The sequence below is a fragment of the Coregonus clupeaformis genome, chromosome 15 (assembly GCF_020615455.1).
Source record: "Coregonus clupeaformis isolate EN_2021a chromosome 15, ASM2061545v1, whole genome shotgun sequence".
Classification (NCBI taxonomy): domain Eukaryota; kingdom Metazoa; phylum Chordata; class Actinopteri; order Salmoniformes; family Salmonidae; genus Coregonus; species Coregonus clupeaformis.
Genome location: NC_059206.1, coordinates 6,352,474 through 6,376,987, shown reverse-complemented (window position 1 = coordinate 6,376,987; position 24,514 = coordinate 6,352,474). Strand labels below are relative to the sequence as shown.

Genomic DNA, 24,514 nt, shown 5'->3' with positions numbered 1-24,514 from the left:
TGTGTTGCAATTAATTGGGAAGGTAATGAGAAAAAACAATCGCATTGCATTTTAAGAAATGTTGTTTAATGGTCATTGTTAGTTAAATCCTCTCAACATTTGGAATAGGGAGGGTATCTATCTAACTGATGAGTTAGAATTAACTTTTAACCAGGTCTGGCATTGAACACAAAATAAGTGCATACACTTAGCTAGTGCAATAAGCTATTCTAATTATTATTTACATAAAATAATGCAAAGTAGCAGAATAACATGAAAATGATTATGCATACATTTGGTGACGGGGCATAACAAAAAAAACAGCAGAGATCATCCCACACTGGAAAGGTGATATACTCGTGAAGTTTACAGTGTGAGTACAATCAGAAATAGTATTTCAGTCCAACTATGATAAGTTTGACTTCAAGAAAATAAACTTCGAGTAATTTTTTACATATGTAATTGGTGCATAGGAATAAGCCATGTTACAGCACATCCTCATTTGAGTAGTCTTTACCAAATCGTGTATGTTTCCCCATCGGACTATTTTTCTTGTGGTACACAGGTCTAGCTTTTGGAGTCTTCCAACATGTCGAGCTCGTACCGAAGCAGGTGAGGTGTAGATTTGATTTATGAATGGACAGTGGGCCATAATAACAAATTCGACGAAATGTCATGTACGTTTGTCTTTTTTGGCAATCTCTTGTGGTGCGTTCTGTGTAGCTAATTGTTCGTGTATTATATGGTAGACTCCGAAGGCTCACTTTAGCTAACTAGATAGCTAACTAGATAGCCCGTTGTCTCGATGAAATGGGAAGACATCTGGTAGCAACATCGATGAAAATGCTCGCTTCTCTGTACTGTACTACACTGCAGACAATGTCCCCCCCTATTCTCTGCTTGAATTAAATAATTGTTTCCTATCTAGCTAGCTATCTATGTGGATAGGAAACATTTTGCTCAAGCATAGGCACTCAAGCTGTCCACCGACACAACTATCATGTTTGTCTATTTCAGTGACTGTAACTATTAATAGTTAGCATTAAAACTCAATACGTGTAAACTGAAGGAACCCTAAATGGCCATTTTAATTCGAGGCTTTCAATTAACTAGGTAGTGGCTAACGTTAAACTGTTGAGGAAGGACTGGGCTAAGAGAATGCAGAACTTGTGCTACCTAATTCCTCAAATGTAATTATGCAACTTAGGTTGCTAACATACCCACATTCTCCACTGATGAAATTATCACAACTAACTGAGACCACTTTAGACTAGAGACAGTCAAACCTGTGTGTTGTATTTGACTTAATGTCAGCTATTGATAATCCACAAGACAAGGAGAAATACAGACTAGCCTACTCAAGATGCAATGGTGGTATATTGCATTACAATTGACCTATACAATGCACATACTGACAGGACATCCCTTTCAATCCTTGTAAGACAGGGGCAGTTCAAAGCAGGACACACTCATTTACCTGATTTTAATCTATTTAGGGTCCTGCTATTTGTGGCTAAATAAAACTGTTCATATGCTTACTATGGTAACCTATTTTCTGTGATGGCCGAAATGTTGTTGTCATGCTTAGGCTACTCATTATAAAGCTTCCCTTGCTTTTAGGCTACTATTCACTCTTGCTTCTGGACTTAACTGTTCGAGGAAAATAATGGATCCAACGTTATGAAGGGAAATCAAATGTAGGGTTTAATTGTGACAGCAAAGCACTTTTGCCTGGTGTTGAAGTTAATGATCTGAGGTCAGGACTGGTATCTTGCGAGGGCTGTTGCTTGATAATAAACAAATGAACAGTTTTCCCTTTTGAATAGCTCTGAGCCAAGTAACTGCTGATCGTCTGCAGTTTTAGAGGGAGCCATGACAAACAGGATGTAGCCGTCGAGGAAAGAGATACATTTCTATTACAGGAGAAAGGCATACTAGATTGAAATCATAGCTTTTGCTTTAGTTCTGTTCAGTAGGTTAGAACAAAATCAGAGTATCACAGATATAGCTAGGCTATGTAGAATGGACACAACTCTCTGATGTTGAATAGCTGAATAGCCAATCCTGTCAGTTCTACACGCACCTCTTTCTATAGCGTTAGCCTTAGATCGGCAGTATAAAATAAAATGTTATTTGTCACATACACGTGTTTAGCAGATGTTATAGCGGGTGTAGCGAAATGCTTGTGCTTGTAGTTCCGACAGTGCAGTAATATCTAACAAGTAATATCTAACAATTTCACAACATATACCCAATACACACAAATCTAGTAAGGAATGGAATTTAAGAATATATACATATATTGGCTAGTAATGACAGAGCGGCATGGACTAAGATACAGTAGAATATTGTAGAATATTATAGAATAGAGTATATACATATGAGATGAGTAGTGCAAGATATGTAAACATTATTAGTGTTCCATTTCTTAAAGTGGCCAGTGATTTCAATAGGCAGCAGCAGCTAGTGATGGCTATTTAACAGTCTGATGGCCTTGAGATAGAAGCTGTTTTTCATTCTCTCGGTCCCAGCTTTGATGCACCTGTACTGACCTCGCCTTCTGGATGATAGCGGGGTGAATAGGCAGTGGCTCGAGTGGTTGATGTCCTTGATTATCTTTTTGGCTTTCCTGTGACATCGGGTGCTGTAGGTGTCTTGGAGGGTGGGTAGTTTGCCCCTGGTAATATAGTCTAAGATCCACTGTATAGCCTTTGATGCTTTTGGGCTAAATCACAACAATCAATCCACCCCAATCTATTTTGAATTCCTCTGGGACAGGGTTTCCCAAACTCCCCCATGCAGTCTAGCTGTCATGAGGATGTTTGCGCATATTGGCTAGTGGCAGTACTGCAGATAGAATGAGTCATTCAAGTGTTACAAACCATTAAAGGGGCATTCTGCCGAAGTCCCTCAATCAAATGTTATTTTGTACCATAACAACAGTTGGAGCAGGTTGTGTTGGTAAATCTGCATGTCAAAGACCGTTTCCTTAGCAGCTGTCTGAGGTGGAAGTTGGACTAATCAATGTAATGTTGTAATGGGGGGGGGTCTATGGCTATTGGTACCAAGTTAGGGGTAGGGACAATTGGTCAGAACCCCCTCCTTTTCTAGCCACATGAATGACTCCCCAGTGAATGCATAAGGTATACACATGAAACTGTGCAGCCCTGTGTAGATTGCATCTTTGCATAGATGATTAAGGATTTGCACACAAAATCATGTTGTTTTCTGTCTTTTGGATCCTTTCCTTCTTCTCATAGATAAATAATAATATGAGTCTACCCACCTACAACACCCTGTCCTGTTTGTCTGTCTGCTGCATGTGCATAATCTGAATGAGGCATTATGGGAATGTACCCCTCCTTATTCTTGATGGGAGGCATTAAGCCATGTGTGCTTAATTTTAAGATCTACATGAATGCAACAAACAGTATGCTTCTTACACCACAACCTATTTTGATGTGTTATTTTTTAATTTCTTGTACAAATGAAGGATCCAGGAATTCAAGGTGGCCTTGAGTGAAGAGAAGCTAGACTTGAAGGCACTCCGGGAACTTTGCTTCAGTGGTAAGAAAAAACCTTGCTTTCATCTCCAGAATGTAATTTTTTCATGTGTTATATTACTTAGTTTGTTACTCTGTCTCCTTATTTAACTTTATCTTGTCCTGTATTCATCTTTATTTTTTTCTCTCTGTCATTCCTCCTTCTCTCCTCCATCCCCACCCACCTATCTCTCTCTCAGGTATCCCATTTGAAGGAGGCATCCGTGCACTTTGCTGGAAAGTGAGTTGCTCCACCCATTTTAATAGACAGACATCTACAGTATGTAGCATTAGCCTTTGTTTTAGTATTAGTTTCAGCCTGTTTTTCTAATCTTATGTGTGAGGGATTGGGATTCTTATTTCGGATGACTTGCTTCCGTGTTTCCAGGTCCTGCTCAACTACCTGCCTCTGGACCAGACGATATGGGACTCCTTTCTCAAAAAGCAGAGGTAAAAATGTCTCCACCAGTTCTGGTGGACATCAATTATTTATCAATAGGAGGAGATTAATTGAAATGTTCAGAATAAGAAATGTGTGCACTTGCAGGACCGGTATGAATTAGGGCTGGCCGATGTGGCCTAAAACTCATATAATATATTTCCTTCTAACTTATGGAATATTCACCATATATAGTGCATTCGGAAAGATTATTTACATTTTACATTTTAGTCATTTAGCAGACGCTCTTATCCAGAGCGACTTACAGTTAGTGAGTGCATACATAATTTTTTTAAATACTGGCCCCCCGTGGGAAACAAATCCACAACCCTGGCGTTGCAAACGCCATGCTCTACCAACTGAGCTACATCCCTGCCGGCCATTCCCTCCCCTACCCTGGACGAATTGTGCGCCGCCCCATGGGTCTCCCGGTCGCGGCCGGCTACGACAGAGCCTGGATTCGAACCAGGATCTCTAGTGGCACAGCTAGCACTGCGATGCAGTGCCTTAGACCACTGCGCCACTCAGGAGACGCATTCAGACCCCTTCCCTTTTTCCACATTTTGTTACGTTACAGCCTTATTCTAAAATGGATTAAATAAATTAAAATCCTCATTAATCTACACACAATACCTCATAATGACAAAGCGAAAAGTTTTTGCCAATAAAAAAATAAAACCAGCAACTTTGTTGTTGTGAGTGGTAGGGGGAGGGGCTTGGGAGAAAGAGACAAAGCGAGAGGTTTCACTCTCCCAAATATCTGTCAAAAATAAGCCCAATGCCCTTATTTTGAACCTTGTCGGTTGCCTTCCCGCCTTTGGAACAATGACTCTCATTGTTAGGGCGGAGACATGAGCATCTCCTGAGTGGCGCAGTGGTCTAAGGCACTGCATCGCAGTGCTAACTGTGCCACTAGAGATCCTGGTTCGAATCCAGGCTCTGTCGCGACCGGGAGACTCATGGGCGGCGCACAATTGGCCCAGCGTCGTCCAGGGTAGGGGAGGGAATGGCCGGCAGGGATGTAGCTCAGTTGATAGAGCATGGCGTTTGCAACGCCAGGGTTGTGAGTTCGATTCCCACGGGGGGCCAGTATAAAAAAATTAAATAAAAAAAAAATATATATATATATATATATATATATATATATACATATTCACTAACTGTAAGTCGCTCTGGATAAGAGCGTCTGCTAAATGACTAAAAATGTAAATGTAAAAAATGATATACTGTTCTCTGGTGTGAATGGAAGGTGCACAGCACAGAAGGAGCGAACGAGATGAGACCAAAAAGACAACATGAGAACAAGCGGACATAAACGCTCATAAAAACGAAAAATACCAAAAAAAATTATATATATATCGCCCAGCCCTAGTTTGAATGGTTAAAGTGAAAATGAAACCATCTATAGATGTATTGACTTTTGATCAGCCCTTTACATTTACATTTACGTCATTTAGCAGACGCTCTTATCCAGAGCCTTTGAGGCCTTTTATATAGAGCATGAAAACATGAACTGATCAAGACTTAGCCACTGTGTATATCCTTCCATGTCAGCCTTTTAATCAGTGACAGAATGATACCTTGGTAACTAACCAATTCTTGGTCAAGTATATCCCCCCTGTCCCGCTGGAGTTTACTTTGGGAATCTTTTCTTAGATTTTACCAAGTGTTCCTAGACAAACAGCTGACTCATAATGGAACCTGGCCTATTCAAATATCACACTAGAACACAACACACCCGGCTCAGGACAGCTATATCGGGTCGGCTCTGGACAGGGGAGACAGTGGTGGCGATTCTGCTGCTTCTATTGGCTCTCCTCACATTATTGAAATCCTTCAAATACTTTGACTGTTTGATTGAGCGTGCCTGGAATGCTTTGAATGGCCCCTAGTCAATTCAGAATTGTCCATGATGATGTCATATTGCTGAGTCTAGTCAATTTCACCAAGTCCAATTGTCGGTCAAATGTAACTCCTGAAATGATACCATTAGGAGTAGCTGACCTCCGATGGTCCCTGACTCTTGCTTTAATCCACAGGCGTAGAGATACAATATAATACTGTTCAATACTGTTCTAAAAATGTTGTTTTTAATTATGTGCCCACAGGGAGGGTTATTCCCAGTTCCTGAAGGAGATGATCATCCAGCCCGGCATCGCTAAGGCCAACCTGGGCCTCTCCAGAGAGGACGTGACCATGGAAGACCATGTGAGTTCCTCCTCTCCTCTCCCTCCTTCGTTACCCCCCAAAATAGACACATTTCCTACTCTGATACACACCGCTGGGTTGTCTCGGCTAATACACAGGAACTTTCACCGAATTTTCCCATACATTCATTTTCATTCCCTCTTTCTAACTTTCTTTCACTCTCTCAGCCTCTCAACCCCAACCCAGAGAGCAAGTGGAACAATTACTTCAGAGACAATGAGGTGCTGCTGCAGATTGATAAAGATGTCAGGTAGGTAGCTAGGCACTTCTTTAGCTGACTTTGAAGTGAATATCTCCTTGTATTATAAGTAACTCGTCCTCCAGAACAGGGGCGAGCATTAATGAATAGTCTATTAATGGATTCCAGTAGCCTATCATGGAACACCATCTCTAAAACGGCAGAAGATCAGCAGCAGTGGCGCTCTCTCGTGGATTTTCCACAAAGGAACAGAGGATGAACTACTAAGTGCTAATTAACTAATGTATTTCTGTAATGCCAGGCGTCTGTACCCAGACATGGCCTTCTTCCAGTGGCCCACAGACTACCCCTGCCAGCTGATCCTGGACCCCCAGAATGACTACGAGACCCTCAGGCGCCGCGTGGAACAGACCACCCTCAAGGCCCAGACTGTGGACCGCAACCGCAGCGGGGTCACCAATGTGAGTCTGACCGTCAGAGAGAGAAAGTATGTGTGTGTCTGTGTCATTTGGCAGGTAGCCTAGCAGTTGAGCGTTGGGCCAGTAACCGAAAGGTCACTAGTTCGGATCCCCGAGCCGACTAGGTGAAAAATCTGTTGACGTGCCCTTGAGCAAGGCACTTTACCCTAATTGTTCCGGGAAGTTGCTCTGGATAAGAGCGTCAGCTAAATGACTAAAATGTCAAATGTAATGTGTGCGTTTGTTGTATATTTGTGAGAACAGACATATTGGTCTACAGAAATGGTCCCCCTTGCTTCGAGATGTCCACCATCCTTCCTGTACCCAAGAAAGCGAAGGTATCTGAACTAAATGACGCTCGCCCCGTAGCACTCACTTCTGTCATCATGAAGTGCTTTGACAGGCTAGTTAACAACCATATCTCCTCCATCTTACGTCACCCCCTAGACCCACTACAATTTGCATACCACCCCAGCAGATCCACGGACAACGCAATTGCCATTGCACTGCACACTGCCCTTTCCCACCTGAACAAGGGGAATACCTATATGAGAATGCTGTTCATCAACTACAGCTCAGCCTTCAACACCATAGTGCCCTCCAAGCTCATCACTAAACACCAGGGCCCTGGGTCTGAACCCCTCCCTGTGCAACTGGGTCCTGGACTTCCTGACGGGCCGACCCCAGGTGGTGAAGGTAGGCAACAACACCTCCACTACGCTGATCCTCAAGACGTGGGCCCCACAGGGGTGCATGCTCAGCGCCCTCCTGTACTCCCTGTTCACCCATGACTGCGTGTCCACGCACGTCTCCAACTCAATCATCAAGTTTGCTGACGACACAACAGGGGTAGACCTGATTACCAGCAACGACGAGACATCCTACAGGGAAGAGGTGGAAAATAACCTCCCTCAACGTCAACAAAACTAAGGAGCTGATCCTGGACTACAATAGACAGCAGAGAGAGCACGCCCCAGTTGAGAGGGTCAAAAGCTTCAAATTCCTCGGCGTGCACATCACTGAGGACCTGAAATGGTCCCATCACACTGACAGTGAAGAAATTCGGCTTGGCCCCTACGACCCTCAGGAACTTCTACAATTGCACAATTGCCTGCCTAGGGGGGTAGTGGTTGTTTTTTGACTGGGCCTACCCCCCCCTCACTCTCTCCTACCCCTTCTCCCCTCTCCACTCTTTCCCCTCTTTACCTTCCCGCTCTTCAGGTGAGCTCCCCGGGCAAGGCTCTCAACCTGTACCCTTCCAACGAGTACGAGGTGCTGCCCAATGGCTGCGAGGCCCACTGGGAGGTGGTGGAGCGCATCCTGTTCATCTACGCTAAGCTCAACCCGGGCATTGCCTACGTGCAGGGCATGAACGAGGTGGTGGGACCCCTCTACTACACCTTCGCTACCGACCCCAACGACAAGTGGAAAGGTGGGTGCGGGGGGGTCGGTAGATAGACTAGTAAAGTACTATTCTGTTGTATTAATGCAAATATCAGCTCTACCAGCTGCTACTTCCCTCTGATAGTCCCATTTCACTAGTCTCTGCATAAGAGTGCTAATGTTCTGTGATGGAATGGGTGTTCTGTGAAGGAATGGATGTTCTGTGATGAAATGGATCAAGCTAACTGATTCAGCACTGCCACCTAGAGGACAAATGAGGAATGGCAAACCACCCTTCTTCCCTATCTCATCTAATTTTCACAGATTGTTATTGCTTGACCTCCATTTAGAAGTATTTTATTGTCTGTCATATATAGACAGACAGACAAACACAATTGACACTTGGTATGGCACGATTGACTGATTGATTGACTGATATTTTGACTGACTGATTTACTAATTGACCGTCCAACCAACCAGAGCACGCCGAGGCAGACACCTTCTTCTGTTTCACCAACCTGATGTCGGAGAACCGGGACATGTTCATCAAGAGTCTGGATGACTCACAGTGCGGCATCACCTACAAGATGGAGAGTGTCTACTCCATGCTCAAGGAGAAGGACATGGAGCTCTACATTAAACTGGTGAGCAAAGGACTCCTGGGCCCTGTCCCAAAGCCATCCCTAGGCCCTTTCCCTGGGCCCTTGTTGACTCGTCTTCACGGCTCTGAAGGGATACAAGTTCATAGGGATATGGGGTGGAGTGGTATAGGGGAGGGGATATGTTTCGTAAGGGGGGGAGTTACACATTTGATCTGTTTACCCATTAATTTTCCCCATGCACCTCCAAACAAAGTGTTGGTTTTGGTTAGATTAATTCATTTAGTGGGATAATGTTATGTTGTTTGTAGTTATGATGGAGGCTAGTTCAATCTTTCAACCTCTCCCTCCCTCCATTCTCTTTAACAGCAGGAGCAGAACATCAAGCCTCAGTACTTCACCTTCCGCTGGCTGACCCTGCTGCTGTCCCAGGAGTTCCTCCTACCTGACGTCATCCGCATCTGGGACACGCTCTTCTCCGACCAGGACCGCTTCGACTTCCTCATCCTGGTCTGCTGCGCCATGCTCGTGTGAGTTCCCTTCTGTCCTGCCTAGCCACGAACCGCAGCCCCCTGGACTGGAACGCCCCTAACCCCAGATTGACCCCAGCTCCAATTCCCCAAGTCTGTTGAAATGGACATGGAGTTTGGATTTTCTAAGAATGCAATGAAATTCCTGAATTGACTTGAATTTGGATGGAATTGGATAGGATTTGGATGGAATTGGATACTAGTAAGACACTTGTCTGCATTTTACCATATGTTATGCGTTATGTTTGTTATTTCTGTTCTGATTTGCATGCCTGTCCTGTGTGGTTTCAGACTGATTCGAGATCAGTTGCTGGCGGGAGACTTCACGGTCAACATGAGACTGCTGCAGGTAAGACCATTTGAAAGGATCTATTCAAATACAGTGGGGCCAATGTAGGTCATGTTTTGGGCAACTAAGGAGGTTTTACTTGACATTTAACTGATTGTCTCTGTTCTTCTTCAGGACTACCCCATCTCAGATGTCCACACCATCCTGGCCAAGGCCAAGGAGCTTCAGGACGGCTCGTAGCCACCCCTACCTCCCTTCTCTCCCTCTCCTGGTTGGGGAGGGGAGGATACACCATTAAAACTGGTAACCATGGGCACAGCGAAGGAGGGAGAGGAAGACTCCTGGCGCCGGGTTGGTGCACGGTTGGTCGGAGAAACCAAACTCTGTACTTAGGCTTGTCGTCTCACTCTCACGGCCTGACAGTTTTTCCACTGGGAGGGTGTGTGGCCTCAAGCAATTTCTTTTTGCACTGAACACTTGAAAAATATTTACAAATCTGCATATATGAAGCAGAGAAACCACAGTAACCCATACAACAGAAGCATCATTATAAAGTCTGCCAACACTCCAAGGTTTTTTTTCAGGGTGTTTCTTTTTAGTGGGATGGGAATTACTTTTTTTTACTATCTAAGTGAACATGTTTATTTTTTATCATAAAGACGAAATATAGTACTACCTTGTAAAGACTAACTGTGGTTAGGGTTAAGTGCCTTGCTCAAGGGCACATCGACAGATTTTTCACCTAGTTGGCGTGGGGATTCGAACCAGCGACCTTCCGGTTACTGTCCCAGCGCTCTTAACCGCTAGGCTACCTGCCGTCCAACTCACTAACCTAACTCATAGTGTATGCTTATAGATTAGCCCAAATTCTGGTCAAGCAACAGGCAGGAACAAAACACAAAATTAACCCTTGATTGTCTTAAATCTAGCCTTACGGGTAGATTGATACATTGATGATGATGATAAGGTCGCTTTTGATGTGAGGGCATTACTAAGCAAACAAATCAATCCGATTAAATTGGGCATTCGTTTTTAATAATATATTTTGACTTATCTCTGGTCGCATTAAAAGTGGCTAACGCCCTAGAAACCAGAATACATTGAACATGAATGACATCTTGTAAATGAAGCATAACACAATTTGCTCTGCATACTGTAAGATTATTACAGAGAACAAATGATTGATAATAGTAGCTGAATATTTATCATGGATAAATTAATGACATTGAAACGCTATGACGATAACGTTTCTATAATCACATAATGGAATTGACAGATAAGAGTTGACAAATAACAGAGTTGATTATGTAAAATAACTATGATTGAATGTGTTATAGATTCTTTATTTTTTTTAAATGCTAACACTTTACCACAAAGCTAAGACACCCTTGAAATGTACTTACCTTTTCAAACAGTAGGACCTGCATAATAATGTGATACTTTATGTACACAGAGAATGGCTGGCTTTGTTTTCATCAATATTGCTAGAATGAATCAGTGCACAACAGTTACCTTTGTACTGTTTGCATTTCAGTTTTATTAGCATTCCCTAGAAATTCCAAGTATCGCCATCCCTTTCAGTGGCAAGATGGTATCAGTCTACATTCTAACACTATTTCAGTAGCAAGATGGTATCTTCCTGCTGACAAATCGCCTAGACAGGAATTGGTACAAATTGACAGTCTGTAACTAGCTCTGGTTCAACGTAGCTTTATTGTTCTAAGGTGAGGTAGTAAGAGATACTATACTGAGTATTTTAACACACTCTGAATGAAATGGGAACACTCATCGTTCAAACAACTTGGCTTGGTCGATAATTGTGACTATAATCATGTCTTGATCTTAAAGGCCCAGTGCAGTCAAAAACGTGATTTTCCTGTGTTTTATATATGTTTCCACACTGAGGTTTGATTAATACTGTGACATTGTGAAAATTATGATAATGCCCCTTTAGTGTAAGAGCTGTTTGAAAAGACCTCCTGAAATGTCAGCTTGTTTTGGTGGGAGGGAGTTTTGGCCTTCCATGGTGACATCACCATGGGGTAAATTAGTTAATAGACCAATAAGAAAGATTTCCAAACCTCTGCCGATAACATAAGCTATTTTTGTTTATTTTTGACCATTTTAATTTAAAACAATCACAGTAAGGTATTTAATTGTTACCTAGAAATGATTTGATATTGAGGTAAAAAATTTAAAAAATGCTGCATTGGACCTTTTTAATGAATGTATATAAACAGTGACAAATCCCCCTTGGAGGTTCACTAATGACAATGAAGGAAAGTCTTGTCTTCCTGTGATTCACAAACGTTTACTGTCAACGATGAATGATTTCTCCTTCTCTAACATTCTCTCGTTCTTATCTTGCTCTATCACAATTTTTTCCCCTTTCCTTTTTTTCATTTTCTCATAATTCATTGCGCTCGCCTTTCTCCCACCTTTTCCCCCTCCTTGCCCTGGGATATTGAGGGCTTGTCCAGGATAGGGCTAGCAGTGAAGCAGTAGACCCTGTGCCACAGTCAGCCTGCCAACCGCAATGCACTGCCATTCTCCCTCTTATCATATGTCTCTGTTTCTCATCATATGTCTCTGTTTCTCATCATATCTCTCTGTTTCTCATCATATGTCTCTGTTTCTCATCATATCTCTCTGTTTCTCATCATATCTCTCTGTTTCTCATCATATCTCTCTGTTTCTCATCATATCTCTCTGTTTCTCATCATATCTCTCTGTTTCTCATCATATCTCTCTGTTTCTCATCATATCTCTCTGTTTCTCATCATATGTCTCTGTTTCTCATCATATCTCTCTGTTTCTCATCATATCTCTCTGTTTCTCATCATATCTCTCTGTTTCTCATCATATCTCTCTGTTTCTCATCATATCTCTCTGTTTCTCATCCAGCAGACGTTCCATTTTTGGACCGCAAACTATCTGTTTTACAGCTATATTGAGACTGTTTCAGAAAGCAGCTCACTGCCTCTGGTCTCTCATCTCTGCCAACCGTTTGATGGCAGACAGCATAGCCTATGTGGCAAAAAGCTATTATAATTGTGGACTTGAGAATAACAGGGCTAGATAGGGAGAATGCATAGTCATCATGAAATATAAGAATATATTTTGTAACCCTGCATGTCGATGGCTTTTTCTGTAACACTTTTCCTCCTTTGAATTTAACATGGCTGAACAGTCTTTTGTTGTTGTCTGTTCGTTTGTTACTCGCACCACAATGTCCTTGGTGTCAGATGAATGTTTGTCATGCCAATGCTACACAGGGCAACAATATAAATTGTCCAGCGTGTTGTGCTCCGATTTGACCTATCCTCCATTGTCTTAAAAATCCATAACATCTTTGACTATGTGGAAGGACAATATTGCATTGTTGCCATTGGCGATTATATAAATCTGTATAGTGATTACATCAGGAGTTTGACAATGCTACGTGTAGCCATATTCTCTCTAAGGGTTCGTCTTTGTGTATTTTCAGGCAATCTTTTATAGATGCCAAGTGCGCAACAAGTAGAGTTTTTACTTTACACCCTTTCCCCATGTTGCTTTCCCTCGTTTCTCCCATTCTTCGTCTTTTGCTCTCTTTCACCTTCTGTGCAACTCTCTCTCTCTTCTTCCATCTGGTCTCTCCACCCTCTCAGGACTGTGGTGTAATGTAGCCCATGGAGCCCCAGCAGTGTGGGGTTATTAGTAACACATGAGGGTGTTTCCTCCATCCATATTGGTTTAGTGAGGTGAGGTCACCAATGGCTCTGCATCTGATGAAAAGGGAGCGGAGCGAAGCGCGCTGGCAGTAGAAACATGTGGGGGCGTGAAGCAGTGTAAGAGGGGAGAGAATGGGACACAGGCTCTTTGCTACAGAGCTGTCTGTAGGCTCTGCCAGGAAGAAAAACAATATTTCTAAGTATTAAGAGATTCATAAGGTTTATATCGGCTACACCCACCACAAAGATGGTGTCGTGGGTTAGGTAAAGCAGAACAATAGTAGTCCCACCATCTTCAAAGTTGGTTTTGCTTTGCTTTTTCAAAAAAATAAAAGGCATGTGAACTTGGTCCATCTGGTTCTTGGTAATGGACATCATGACCTCATCCTGGCATCATAGCCCATTTGTAGACAACTGACAGCAACTGACAGGTCAGAGAAAGTTCAGCTGCTCTCGTGGTAACTATAAAATCCTTTACATGAGAGACGTGCTACCAGTCAAAAGGGTTTCCGGTGGAAAACTAGCTTGTGAAATAGGAGAGATGGAGGGAAAAGAGAGGCGTCATGTTTAGATCGATCATTGTGCTTTAAGGGCTCTTAGCCAAGGCAGACTTAATCCCAACTGCCTCTTCCCTGGTGAACTGGAGGGATTGGCTGAGTTCCAACACTTCTAAATCACTTCCTTTCCATGTGATGTCTCCTCTCCTTAAAGAAAAACTCCTCCCAAAAACTATATTTTGGTATTTGTTTCATTAGTCCATTGTGGATATAGTCCCAAATGTTTTGCATGTCAGCAATCCAGTTTTCAAGATATATCACTTTCAAAATACAGAAATACAGCCGGTGTGATGCATTTGTATATTGAAAGTAATATATCTTGAAAACTTGGTTGCTGACATGCAAAACATTTTGGAACTATATCAACAATGGACTAATGAAACAAATACCAAAAGATAGTTTTGGGGTGGAATTTTCCTTTAAGCTGATTGGTGAACTGACCTATAGGTTTCTACACTATCGCTTCCTCCTAAGAAGTCCTCTCAGATCAGTATGCATGAAGGTAAGGAAGTAATAAAGAAAGGAAGTGTGTTAAGGCCCTAAATTCTTGTAGGGAAACACTGCGTGATTTATTGAAGGAAAAAGCAAGTCAACACTCATTACTTTTGGTTCATCATGGTTCCTTTTCTGTCCGTGCGCCTTGCCCTAGCTCCTACCTCGTCTGTGTTCACAGAGCTGAAAGGATCAAACCCTGAATTCCAATTTAATTCACTCAATTCAGGTCACAAGTTGAACTCACAACCCTAGTAGGGAGTGCTCTGCAAATCCATAAACCTGTAGCAGTACTTTTTTTAGCTTCATTTTTTTTTTTTTTTTTTATTTACTCATCTCACATGTGCCTGAACAACAAATGCAAGAGAGAATGATTTCTGTCTTTTTTTTGTTTATATTTTGCTTTTTTTGGGGGGGTTTATTTGGATCCCCATTAGCTTTTGCAGAGGCAGCAGCTATTCCAGCTGGGTCCACAAAAAACATGACAAGTAACAAAACACTGATAGACAAGGACAGTCACACAAGGGTGGGATGGTGAGAATGCAGGGTTAGAATGAATGTCTAGCAAATAAATGACTTTTCTCCTTGAGTGTCTAACTTATTTTATATTTGTGTGGCAGAAAACACCAGTCTCTGGTTACTTAACATCGATATTTACTCTCTCTTTCTAATGATTATCTTATTGCTACTATGTAACATTTGTATTGCTACCATGTTAAAAATATTAACCTTGGGCAGCATTGGAAGAAGGGATGTTGTAAACTGAATTAGCTTTTTCGAGCTGGGATAGGAAGCATCCACATCTGATGACAAGTTGTTATTTTTCATGTGTACTCTGCTCTATGTATTTTTGTCCTGAAACAGTTTAACTCTTTATGAACCGTGTGTGTGTTTGTTCATATGCATGTGTGTATGCTGCGTGTGTATGCGTGTCTGTCTGTATGACACTCTTCTCATGTTTTTTTGCATGACTACATTTTTGTATGGGTATATACAGGATCTTAGTATTGGAGTTCTATACATGTTTTTACAGTGTTTGCAACTGCACAATAAATATTTCAACGATGGTTTAAATCAAATAATTGTGAGATTCTGTCAATTGTACCGGACGTTTTCACTATTTATGTCCTGCTTTTGACGTTTCTTTAAAAATTATAACTCGAATTTAACACTAACTGTAAGTCGCTCTGGATAAGAGCGTCTGCTAAATGACTAAAAAATGTAAATGTAAATGTAATTCAAACACGGCAAAATTTGTAATTATGATTCAAATTCTTAGGCTATTTTGTGTCCATAACTGAACCTTGATGATGGGAATATGGTTGAATGATTGGTAAAAATATACAGTGAGTTCCAGAATTTAGAAATCCTGCCCAATAGTGGTACAGCCTCACTGGTTATTATGCTAGGCTTGGTACGGAGCTTTCAGCAGCTTGTTTCCATGGAAACACCCCCCCTTGCACCATAGGACCACTTGGTGCCCATGATTCATGTTCCTCTGTAGGCGATGATAGGTTGTCGTTGTCAACGTTATAGGGATAGGCCCATGTTGAATTTAAGATTTTGTAAGATTGACAATCTTATGTTTGACTTGGGAAAGCAGAAATCGTAGCGGCTTACGATAAGTCTTGTCGCATCTGCCAGACCAGGCATCACGGGAATATTCTGTATATTCAGGGAGCAATAGAAAAATTGCTAATTTCACTAAAATAATTTTTTTATTTTTACTAACATAGGTCCAATGTGTGGCTCAGTATTGTACTTTACTAAAAAGCCTACATTTTATCTAGAATATCATATGATATCACGAAGGCCTCATACTAGGCTATGTGATCACATTTGTTTTTAATGCCGGCTTTGAGCTTTTGGTGACAGCTACAGTAGACTACAGCAGGCACCCACAGCAGGCACCCAATATAGATTATATTCATGTCTGTAATGTAGCTATTTCAGATTGAGGTCAAATCTGCCCTGGCTGGCTGCGCACGCAGAATTCAGCGCGAGCGGGTCGTGAGGTTTGTCTATATTCGCTCTGTTCTTCATCTCATCCGCAACCGGCTGGCAGAGAGCGACTGATTATTCTGCCGGAGCCGGACTACACCAAGGAACAACACTCGGACAATTTTGAGAATGAATGGATTTATGCCTGCTTCGGTGCTCAGAAATGACAATCCACTCGGGCGCAGGGTATGCTGCGAAATTGACGAAAAGCCCAAGACACAGGTATCCCAGCTTCGTCAATAACAGCTCGTTGGTACCGAAACATTCCAATTTCATGTTATAACATCGTGCGTTGTGGATATCAGTGATTTTTGTCGTTTATTTGTACATGTCCACCGGTCTCGTTCTGTGTTTAAATGCGTCGGCTTGGCTAGGACATGGCTCGCTTCTCACCATGCTATTTATGGGGTTGGTATTTTTTTCTCCACGGAACAGCCAACACCTCAGAGGCATATGAAAGAGGGATGTGACACGGATTCCACATATCCCGAAGGAGGCTGCTTAGAGAAGAATATGAAAAAGCAAGACATTGGAGAGACCATCCATTTTGTGTAAGGAGAATATATTTTGATGAAGGAGACACTGGGATAATTATAGAAACTGGAGCCTCTGGATATACATTCATCGACATGGGAGCACCCAGCTGTGAAAATACATGTTGGGCTTATTAATTGTATGATTATAATGACTATAGGCTAATGGTTGGATCATATCCATTAAAAAATCATAAAATGTGATGGCATCTTTTCGGGAAAAATGCAATAGGAAAAGATGACCCAGAAATCGGGATCGCCCTGTCATCCATCTGTGCCTTCAGCATCATGTTATGAGGTGGAGTGGCTGCGAGAGAATATCAACTGAATTGTACATGGATATCGCTGATTTGTAGGCCTATGCGATTTTTTACATTCATATTTCATAATGTAACTGACTTTCACATATTTCTTTCAAGGCAAACATTGAATTATTGTGTCTATCGGGATCGTATCCATTCCACTTGGTCTCCAAGTGTCAAATGAAATGAATATCTAAACGAGAATTTAAAGGGAGCAACCTCGATATAATCAAGACTCGTTTTTCGAACCAAGCAAACATCGCGTGGCACACAGATAGGGCGGCAGGTAGCCTAGTGCTTAAGAGCGAGTAACTGAAAAGTCGATGGTTCGAATCCCCGAGGCGACTAGGTGAAATATCTGTCGATGTTCCCTTGAGTAAGGCACTTAACCTTAATTGCTCCTGTATATGGCTCTGGATAATAGCGTCTGCTAAATGACTAAAATGTAAATGTGGATAAAGCATATAGCTGTCATATGAATATATGGCGTGAAGTGATGGCCTGTTGTTTTTTATTCTAATATTGTCCCACTGTGATCTATTTTTCTATTTTCTCAATGTTATTTGTCCAAGCTCCGCCACAAATTTCTGGATAAAAAATCGGACCGCGGGTTTATCACCCTAAATGGAAACCATATGTGGCCCACTTGATTTTAAACAAGTGTTTTTTCCATTACTGAGGATATTTTTCTTACGCAGCCATTCGCCTAACTTTCAAGTGCGAGAAGCTTTTTTAACGCTTATAGTCTGATTTTTAGTGAGTGACATCAACAGAGGTGGAATTGATGACACAACTGGACACTGCTGTTGTACTCCGAGGATATTGCACTGTACAAGCCACGAGCACCAGGCTACTACGGTCACGGGGAATTCGACACGTTTCAAGTGCGCTGTCAGTGGGGTTTTGTCTGTTTCGCTCGAAATGTGGAGAGTTTTATTGTAGGAGTGCCTCACGACTCGTCGAGATTTGCCAGGAAAAAGAAAAGGAAGGGGATATGAATCCAAGAAGATGATGATGATGCTGGATACACAGGTAACAAAATACTTATAGTTTGCTTTAAGTTATTGTTGACAAAGGTGAAGTTCTTCTGTTTTTTTCATCTGTTGCTCCAGCTGAAGTTCTAGGCTACCCGGCCAGACATTTAAAGAGACAAAGCCGGATCGCACTATAAGCACTATTTATTTACTTTCTCACGGTAAATGCAAAAACAGCATTCAGAATACAAACGAAGATAAACAACCTGCTTGGACGCAGTTGCTAGAATGGTTTGGAATGAATTACCATAACAATGCACTATTCAAATAACTTCCCCATGCAGGGGATCATCATTGTATGGTCTTTACAAAAGAGATTAGGGCCTGGCACAAGGCCATGTCTTTTGTACATCTGTCATGGCATGCAGAACGAGGGCAGTGCGCAGGGGGGACATGGGATGGTGTAGTACACAGCACTGCCCACCCGCCTTCCTCAACATGATGGGTTAGAAAAGCTTGTTATAAAATAGCCTAGAGTAATGTGTGTGTGTGTGAGAGAGAGAGAGAGAGAGAGAGAGAGAGAGAGAGAGAGAGAGAATGTGTGAGTGTGTGTGAGAGAGAGACAGAGAGAGAGAAAGAGAGAGACAGAGTGTGTGTGCAACCTTTCAGTGACTGGCCCAATGCTCTAACCGCTAGGCTACCTTCCACCAAAGAGCCACTAGAAAGGACCACCAAGCCAAGACCCTCTGCTATTGAAATGACACCCTGGTATGATGGCATGCCACAAAACATTTACAAGAATGAATCAATCCAACGGCAACTCATGTAAGAGACGAGGAGAGGAAGTCACGTAAGCGCATTGGGACCAACGTCATCATCCACTCTCACTCCATCCGTGTCATATGACCTCTTGGTCACAAAGTCGTCCTGTTCCATTTCTCCTAAGGCATCCAAAATCCATTGAGATTCCGCCCCTGGAGGCTTCGTTTGTTGCATGTGTTTGGGGAAGGGCCGAAGGGGTGAGCACTGGGGGGCCGTGGGGGACCGTCGTTGGTTTGTTTGGGGGTCGCAGTAGGAGTGGGTGGTTGTGCTGTTCCCCTGGGCCTCTACTGCAGAGTTCTCTAACTCCAGGCCTGGAGAGGTACTACCATACCAGTTTGGTGATATGCAACTATGTACAACATGTACCTACAATGTAGTTGCACTACCAACCTATGTAATTACTGTATTATCAAGTAAATACAAGATTTTGGTCCATAATATAAAGTAGAATCCATATCTCCTTCTTTTCATAAAATATTTTTTTCCTGTGATTTTGTCAGCATATCAATTTTTTTTTGTTACCACCGGTAGTAGACTGAACTCGTTGAACTCTCCCGGGTCTCTCTCTGCCGGTCTCTCTCTCTCTCTCTCTCTCTCTCTCTCTCTCTCTCTCTCTCTCGCTCTGTTTCACCTAGTTACTGTGTATCACTCTATGACTTATTTATTCATCTTAATGCATTATACATTGGTCCGATTACCTTGGAGCTCCTCAAATGCATTTTACTCAGAGCTTCCTTTCACTTTTATCTGGAGGACTTGTATTTTATGGCCACAAGACATTAGTGGGTGCAGCACTGCAACATTGGATTATCAGCCTGGTCTCATAGACTAGACGTAACATAGTAAATGTACATCCAGGACAATCAAATTAGTATGATATGTTACGTTTGGTATGGTTACATAAGACAGATGGTTACTTAACTAGGGTGGTTGGTCAGGGTGGATGGGTGGGCGTATAGCAATCAAAAGGTTGCAAGTTTGAATCTCATCACGGACAACTTTAGCATTTTAGCAACTTTTCAACTCCTTACTGCTTTTTAGCTACTTTGCAACTACTTAGCATGTTAGCTAACCCTTCCCCTAACCTTAACCCTTTTAGCTAACCCTTCCCCTAACCCTAACCCTTTTAGCTAACCCTTCCCCTAACCCTAACCCTTTTAGCTAACCCTTCCCCTAACCCTTTAACCTAACTCCTAAACTTAACCCTAACCTTAACCCTAATTCCTAACTCCTAGCCTAGATAACGTTAGAATTTGGAACATATCATACGTTTTGCAAATTTGTAACATATTGTACGTTTTGTATATTCGTAACATATCATTCGAAATGGGTGATAGACATCTATAAATTAATACATACCATACGAAACGTAACATATAATACTAAATGATGTGTCTCGGATTTACATACAGAATAATACGAAATGCTTTGAGACCAGGCTGGATATACCCACATCTTGAGGGCTCAGTATGGTGAAGTACACGTCTCCATAGCTAGACCCTTACCTTTAGCTTGTGATGCTAAATTGTAATTATTTTGCGCTATGGCCTATTTATTTTCTTACCTCCATAACTTACTACATTTGCACACACTGTATATAGATTTTCAATTGTGTTATTGACTGTACGTTTTGTTTATTCCATATGTAACTCTGTGTTGTTGTTGTTTTTTCCGCACTGCTTTGCTTTATCTTGGTCAGGTCGCAGTTGTAAATGAGAACTTGTTCTCAACTGGCTTACCTGGTTAAATAAAGGTGAAAGAAAAAAAGAAAAAAAAAGAAATGCTAATGTTAGGCTAACTTAGCGTGGGAATTGGGAAGCAGTTTCAGTTTAGGTCTCATTCTCTGGCAGTCTGAATGGGAACGAATGGGCTGGAGAGAGTTGGAGGTGTGAGATTGTGAAGTCTCGCTGGGCTTGAGCCAGAGCCAGGTCAATAAATAACAGATAAGAGGGTAGAGAGAAAAATGCCGTGTAGGAATGTATCCGGGAGAGATCGATAGACAGACACTTTGTACATTTTCAGAAACGTAATGTCCTCGATTAGCTACACTTCCAATCTCTGTTTCTCACTGTTCCTTTAGTCTTTAAAGCCACACTCTGCAAGTCTCCTACGACAACAAAAACATTAATGCAGTAATAGGTCTTCGTTTTTTAAATATGACTCAATAAGACAGCTGTACTAATCTGATTATGAAGTTATTTAATAATAATAATAATATGCCATTTAGCAGACGCTTTTATCCAAAGCGACTTACAGTCATGCGTGCATATATATATACTTTTTTTTTGTGTATGGGTGGTCCCAGCGATCGAACCCACTACCTTGGCGTTACAAGCGCCGTGCTCTACCAGCTGAGCTACAGAGGACCACATTTAGAAGTAATATTTTTCCAAATCAAGGGGTGTAAGCTATTTCATTAGTTAAAATTAGTGGAAATCTTACAGACCAAGCCTCTTCCAGCTTTCCTTCTCTTTAATACGATTTGTCTGATTGGAGATCAGTCTTATTGTGCGGCCAAGCACACCCATTCACCCCAGCCAGATCAGTCTCTCTCTGTGCAACCAAAGTATTGCTGTGTGTGTGTGCGCGTGTGTGGGTGTGTGCACGTGTGTGGGTGCGTGCGCGTTTGGGTGTTACTGGAAGCACTGTAGGACCACCACTTATAATGTATTTGTAATTTGACACAGGAAATGGAGATGACACTGCTGTCTGTGACCCTTAGTAAACTTTTGGTTATGAGAATGAGTGTTCTCAAAAAGAGATATGTGTGTTTGTATTTGTGAGTGTGTGCACGCATGTAGCCTACTACTAGTGTATCTGACTTTAGGAATGGCAGCCTATGTACCGTATAGTGTGACCATAAACTTTAGAGTAGCCACTATAAAACAGATCACTCTCTCTGTGTCCTCTGCGGCCCCCTTGCGAGAGCGTTGCTATGCTAACATGTTAGACAGCCAAGCCTGTGGACCTAAGCCCCCATTGGCAGACAGCCCAGCTCGGACCACTGGGGGAAAATGGGGAGTCCTCCAATTCACTTAGCCAGAACTCTACTCTCTGCCGTTGCACTGCCTTCAAATATTAGTGCATTATAGGAGAAGACCTGAAGAGGAGACAGCTAAAAATCCCCAATGGCTGTATAGAATTCTTATGCATTCGTAGGGTTTCACTAATGTAGTTTTTTAGTTTGTAGGCTATGTGACCATCACAACTTAAATAGCTCCTAAGCATAATTTACATAAGTTAACCATCTACATATTTTCTAATGCTTGGGTTAACATGAGGAAGAAGGTGCTTCAGGTTTTGGTGTGAGTTGGACAATACATTGGAACCAGCTGAGATAGAGAGTTGTGTTACCCAACATGTCCAGTAGGTGTCTCTGTCACTCCTGCGAATTGTTGGCCGACCCAACTGTTTACAGCTGTGGTTCTCAAACCTCTCCTCTGTGACCCCCAGACGTTTCACAACTTTGTTGTAGCCTTGAACTAGCTCACCTGATTCACCTCGACTAGGGCTTGATGATTAGTTGGCAAGGTGAATTAGGTGTGCTAACTCTGGAATAGATCATAGTGGAATAGTGGTCCTCTGTAGCTCAGCTGGTAGAGCACGGCGCTTGTAACGCCAAGGTAGTGGGTTCGATCCCCGGGACCACCCATACACAAAAATGTATGCACGCATGACTGTAAGTCGCTTTGGATAAAAGCGTCTGCTAAATGGCATATTATATTATATTATAGATCAAATACATGGAACGACTGGGGGTCCCCGAGGAGAGGTTTGAGAACCACTGGTTTACAGTGTGAGCTGGTCTTTTCCAGATGTTTTTGCTCTCTGCGCTGGTACTTGTATGCAGGGAGTTCTGTTGAAAGCTCAGGAGAAGAACGTTACATAAAGGCTGAAAATAAGTTGCATGTGTTCACAGGACATGAAACCTCTGCTTTGTGAAATGAAAGCAGAAAAACATGAGTAATGGGAAAATAATCATAATGAATAAGGTTAATGAACCTCACAGCTTTTCACAGTATCATGCTGATTTGGTGAATGTGATATTACCAATTGTCAGTGAGTTCATTCTATTTGTACATTGTGTACATTTATGCATTCCTTGCAATGGCCACAGAGAACACATATCCAAACAAATATCAGAATAAGGATGTGATAACCATCAATTAACCAAACAGTCCAAATAGTACACCCAATATGGCCACCACCCCACACATCACGGAACATGGATTTGAATTTTAATGTATTTTCTACCCATTGTAATTCTATGGCGTCAGCTCCTCTAGGAATATGGCCTGACAGTCAGCCGTGCTTTATGGGAAGTCACATGACACACTGCCCTCATCAATCATCATCAACAACTCCCCCGACCAACCACTACAGGGGATGACATCACAAAGGGCCAGCCAGCCACCTTCCCATAATCCCCCTCCACTCTCTCTCATTATAATGAACTCAACGTCAACAATGTGAATATGATCTAATTACCAGCAGTGTAGCTGATGAGCAACCACAAACCATGAGCGACACTTGCGGTTCATTGGCCAATGGCCGCACACAAATGTTGTAATTCTGTCCGTTACAATCAACCGTTAACGTGGTTTTTCATAGCTGCACGTGGTCAACTTGTCGAGACCTTTGTTCATGTTTTTGTTTTTTTGCCTCCATTACGCTCATCGGCAGACAAAGAAGTGCAATCATGTAGAACGTGAGGGCGGGTAAACGCCACTTCCTTTGGCAAGGGGACAATACGAGGAGTTGAATGGCGTCTCTCTCTCTGTTTGGCTCTGGCCTCTGGTCACCAGCCTAAGGTCACACTGTCACAATGTGAGGGGACACTAGTTGTTGTTTCTGCCTGGGTGTTAGTGCGAATGACCGGGAGGGGCAGAAGGTGTTGTGTCATCACCATGTAGGCTAGTAGAGAGAGCACCCTGTAGCTGAAATGTGTTGTTGTTTTGTAGCCGTCTGTGGAGTTATCGTAGAGCTGCCTGAAACTGCGGAAAGGAAATAATATGTTAAAAGGCTAGTTTTAGCCTAGTCAACGTCAATGTGTTTGATTGGTTTGGTGTGTTTTGATTGGGTGCGTTTGATTGGTTTGGTTTGGCTTGAACGTGATATACAGAGTAATTCTGTCACTGGTGACATCTATACACTCACAAACACATATTATTCTGCACACCCCCCTCACTCTCACTGATTAACCTTCAATATCAATCACAGAACAAGCACACACACACACTCTTTCTCTCTCTCTCTCTCTCTCTCTCTCTCTCTCTTTCTCTGTCTCTATATTTATTTCTCTCTCTCTCTCTCTCTCTCTCTCTCTCTCTCTCTCTCTCTCTCTCTCTCTCTCTCTCTCTCTCTCTCTCTCTCTCTCTCTCTCTCTCTCTCTCTCTCTCTCTCTCTCTCTCTCACTCTCTCTCACTCACTGACTAATAGCTCAGACACACCAGTAGAATTGTAAAACATTTGCCTGCAGACAGTACTTAGCATA

General features: G+C 42.3%; 2 protein-coding genes across 2 annotated transcripts in view; both read left to right on the top strand.

The window, feature by feature from the left end:
- The first annotated feature begins 526 nt into the window (after positions 1–526).
- LOC121582060 (TBC1 domain family member 13-like) lies at positions 527–12,252 on the top strand. Its single transcript, XM_041897579.1, has 12 exons — positions 527–591; positions 3,473–3,546; positions 3,722–3,762; positions 3,910–3,971; positions 6,069–6,168; positions 6,336–6,418; positions 6,669–6,828; positions 8,047–8,257; positions 8,689–8,852; positions 9,177–9,337; positions 9,629–9,686; positions 9,801–12,252. The coding sequence occupies exons 1-12, from the start codon at positions 569–571 to the stop codon at positions 9,864–9,866; spliced, it is 1,203 nt and encodes a 400-aa protein (XP_041753513.1). The 5' UTR covers positions 527–568; the 3' UTR covers positions 9,867–12,252.
- A 4,048-nt stretch (positions 12,253–16,300) lies between these two features.
- LOC121582061 (ral guanine nucleotide dissociation stimulator) overlaps positions 16,301–24,514 on the top strand; it is a 67,733-nt gene continuing 59,519 nt past the window's right edge. Inside the window, exon 1 of the mRNA XM_041897583.2 lies at positions 16,301–18,256. Within this exon, the coding sequence (XP_041753517.2) occupies positions 18,233–18,256 (24 nt within the window). The 5' untranslated portion in view covers positions 16,301–18,232. The remainder of the gene's footprint in view (positions 18,257–24,514) is intronic.